The 3,445-nt window shown below is 34.9% G+C and overlaps 1 protein-coding gene across 3 annotated transcripts in view; it reads right to left on the bottom strand.

Moving 5' to 3' along the window:
* The window catches only part of LOC106868700 (peroxisomal membrane protein PMP34), a 121,389-nt gene that overhangs the window by 100,599 nt on the left and 17,345 nt on the right, over positions 1 to 3,445 (bottom strand). The window contains exon 9 of one of the 3 annotated variants that reach the window (XM_014914086.2): positions 570 to 792. The exons of 1 other annotated variant lie outside the window; for it this stretch is intronic. In XM_014914086.2, coding sequence (XP_014769572.1) covers positions 744 to 792 — 49 coding nt within the window. In that variant the 3' untranslated portion in view covers positions 570 to 743. One more of the 3 variants, XM_014914085.2, reaches the window with a different exon arrangement.

Here is a 3,445-nt window from a genome sequence, read left to right as displayed (position 1 = left end):
TATATATGTATATGTATGTGTGTGTCTGTTTGTCCCCCCAACATCGCTTGACAACCGATGCTGGTGTGTTTACGTCCCCGTAACTTAGCGGTTCGGCAAAAGAGATCGATAGAATAAGTACTAGGCTTCCAAAGAATAAGTCCTGGGGTCGATTTGCTCGACTAAAGGCGGTGCTCCAGCATGGCCGCAGTCAAATGACTGAAACAAGTAAAAGAGTAAAAGAGTAAAAGAATTAAACAAGAATTAGTTATAAAGATCAACGTTTCTTGGTGATCTTCTTAGCTCTTATTGGATCAAATATACTGGAAGCATGTTCTCCTCTACAATTAAGACCATAGACATATATTATTCATGGTTTAAAGTTGGGAGTGAGTAGGTTTCGGTGGTTATTTCACTGCTAAATGTAGCAGGTAAATACAAAGAAGGAGTTTTACTGGTTTGCTTATATCAGCTTCAACATTATAATCATAATAATAGGAAAAGAGACAAGAATGTTTAGTATTAGTTTGTACAGGGTGGGGTAGAGAGGTCAGACGTTTTTGAAAATTTCACAAAATCATTAATTTTAGCTACAAACAAATTTTATTGACATCAATGTGTTTGTATTGAAGTAACATTTGTCAAAATCAAGTGTGGCAAACATCATCCATCATGTGGTGTCCATTCATTGATGCATTTCTGAAGGCATTCTTGGAAGTTGGCCTCCACCCTCTCCAGGATTGCTCTGTCGAGTTGGGCAACTTTCACATGAAGTTGGGCGACTCCCACATGGGAGTGAAACATGGGCTGTGACTGTAGGTAAAATGCAAAGGTTCATAAGAAATGAAACCTGCTCCATTGGATGTGCAGTGTTAGTGTGCATGGACGATGAGTTGAAGTGTTTTAAAAGAAAAATGCAAAAAACAAAAGACAAAGTGTTTATTTTTGGTTCTATACTTTTTTTGTTTAATTTTCTTTTGCACACCTTTACAAAGCTTTACTTGAATCAGCTTCTGAATAAATTAACATTCATTAACCAAATAAGGATTGTTGGCAATTTTTTTTAAAGCAATTTATCCAAAAATATAGTGAATTCATATTTATTTTAGATATTAAACTTGACCAAAGGTGAGCACAGCTGCTAGTTGCTGAGTAAAATTGATAATAAATGACTGGTAAACAATGTCCACAAAATAGTCAGATTCTGGTGACTGGAACCAGTAAAAGAGTCCAATGTCACATTTGTGTGTAATCAATGTATAAATAAATAAGAGAAAACAGTCAGGATAATAAAGATGACATTTAACAAAGGTTAATGAGTGACAATGTTACTATTGGTGATATATATCATTCAATGTAAAGCTGTTTTTCTTAGTTTCTGTAGTGGCTCGAAATGACAGTTGCATTGGAAGAACGGGACATATACAATGGAATTATCAAATATTAGCAGTACTTGCAGAGAAATAATGGAATAGAGGATGTAATAGAATTGAAATGTTAGAACTGAAATAATGACAGAAGCGAATTCAGCTATCAGACCAGTCTTGATAATACTGGAGTCAATAAAATGAAGTGTTAAAACACTCAGAAGTAGAGTAATAAAAGTAGCATTGTAAGAGTTGATTAATTCTCCATAACAACAAATATATTCAGTCTTGCTTTAAAATATATTTTGGGTTGAGAGAAAATACAGGTTCAATAATTGATGAGTTATTATTTGAAATCTTATTTGGCCTGATTTAGCTTTGGTGTAATCAGAGCCCCTATAGATTCACTTAGACTGCTTCTACAGTAGTTATTATAAGAAATATCAACTGATATCTGAAATAAAACATTCTCATGTAGCATTGGTAAAACTACATGAAGGAAATTATGCCACATGCCATAAAGCATATCAATTAATGTATCCTGTGGAGTGTATCACATGAAAATTGCTTTGGATCTATGCTTTGTATAGTAATTGCTTTATAGAATTATGGACTATAGGGTTAGATAATTTTTCTCAACATAAATGAAGTTGGGTATTACAACAAATGCAATAGACTCAGGGTAATAAGAGAGCGAAAGGTTCAGCTGAATAGAATTGAGTCTATAGTAAGAGAAAGTCAGAAAACATTGTGCAGCAGTAGAGAGTTAAATGAGATTCAGTTAAGAGGTTAGATTAGATTCAGTTAAGAGGTTAGATTAGATTCAGTAAGAATGAAATATTAGAAGACACTCAACATGAGTGGAGAGTTAGATAAGACACTCATTATGAGTGGAGAGTTAGATGAGACTGAATAGGGGGTTAGATTAAGAGAGGAGGAAGTATGTGATAGAACTAAAATGTAAGAACTAAAGTAATGACAGGAGAGAACGGGGCTAGTACATCAGTCTTAATGAGAGTGGAGGATAAGACTTAATATAACTGTGGTGAATGAGAAAACAAATTCAATAGATGAAGAATGGAATGTAAGAATATCTCTGGTGGAAATGAGGTAATAAAAGTGGAAGATTAAATGAGAGTGAGAGGAAAACTGTTGGAGGAACTAATGGAAGACATTCAATAAAACCAAATATGGAAGGGTAATATTACAATAAACTTGTTAGAACTGAAATTATGGATAAGAAGTATTGCAACAGATTGAACTTGCCAAAAATAATAATGGAAAGGAATGTTAAGAGAAATTTGTGAGTTGAACAAACAAGCAAGCCACTAAGGTGGTCTCTTGCTCTGCTAGAAATAACAACCAACTCTCCTTCAAATCATCATATCTAACCTTATTAAATCAGGAAAGAATATTAGGTAATGTAGTGTAACATATTCCCCAAACGAATGTAGTCACAACCGGACTACTTTTGGTAACAGGTCTGCTTGAAACAGCTGAGCTGAGGCAAAAACAACACTGACATTCCTTATTGCGGATGTTCAGCAAGCTGGTATTTGATACCCATTAATTTAAATACAAACATTGATATTTTCTCGTACAGTAGAAAGGTAATGGCACCACTAAGAAAGCTCTGAAGTAGTCTGGCTTCAAATCCACTGTACAGTGATGAGAATCCTCCAAATCTGTAAAGAAACAACATTTTGGGGGGGGATAAATCATACTGATTACAGTAACAATATGCGATGCAGTATAATATATCGAATAGGGTGCGTGGTCTAGTGGTTAGGGTGTTGTATTTATGATTGTAAGAGTGTGGTTCGGATACCCAGAACAGGCAGTGTGATGTGTTTTTGAGCAAAACCCTTCATTTCATATTGCTCTGTGATCACTTTGACATCTGATTTGTGGCACACCTGTACAGGTAATGTTGATTTGATGGAAAGCAGGAGTTAATGTACGGTACAAACATTTATAAACAAATCATTTGTGCAGGTTGTTCAGCAAGAAATTGCAAAATTGTCTTCCTTTGACTCAAGAGACTACCAACAACAATACATAGTCTCTCTCTCTCTCTCTCTCTCTCTCTCTCTCTCTAT

The sequence above is a fragment of the Octopus bimaculoides genome, chromosome 17 (assembly GCF_001194135.2).
Source record: "Octopus bimaculoides isolate UCB-OBI-ISO-001 chromosome 17, ASM119413v2, whole genome shotgun sequence".
NCBI lineage: Eukaryota > Metazoa > Mollusca > Cephalopoda > Octopoda > Octopodidae > Octopus > Octopus bimaculoides.
This window is presented reverse-complemented; position numbering and strand designations above follow the sequence as displayed.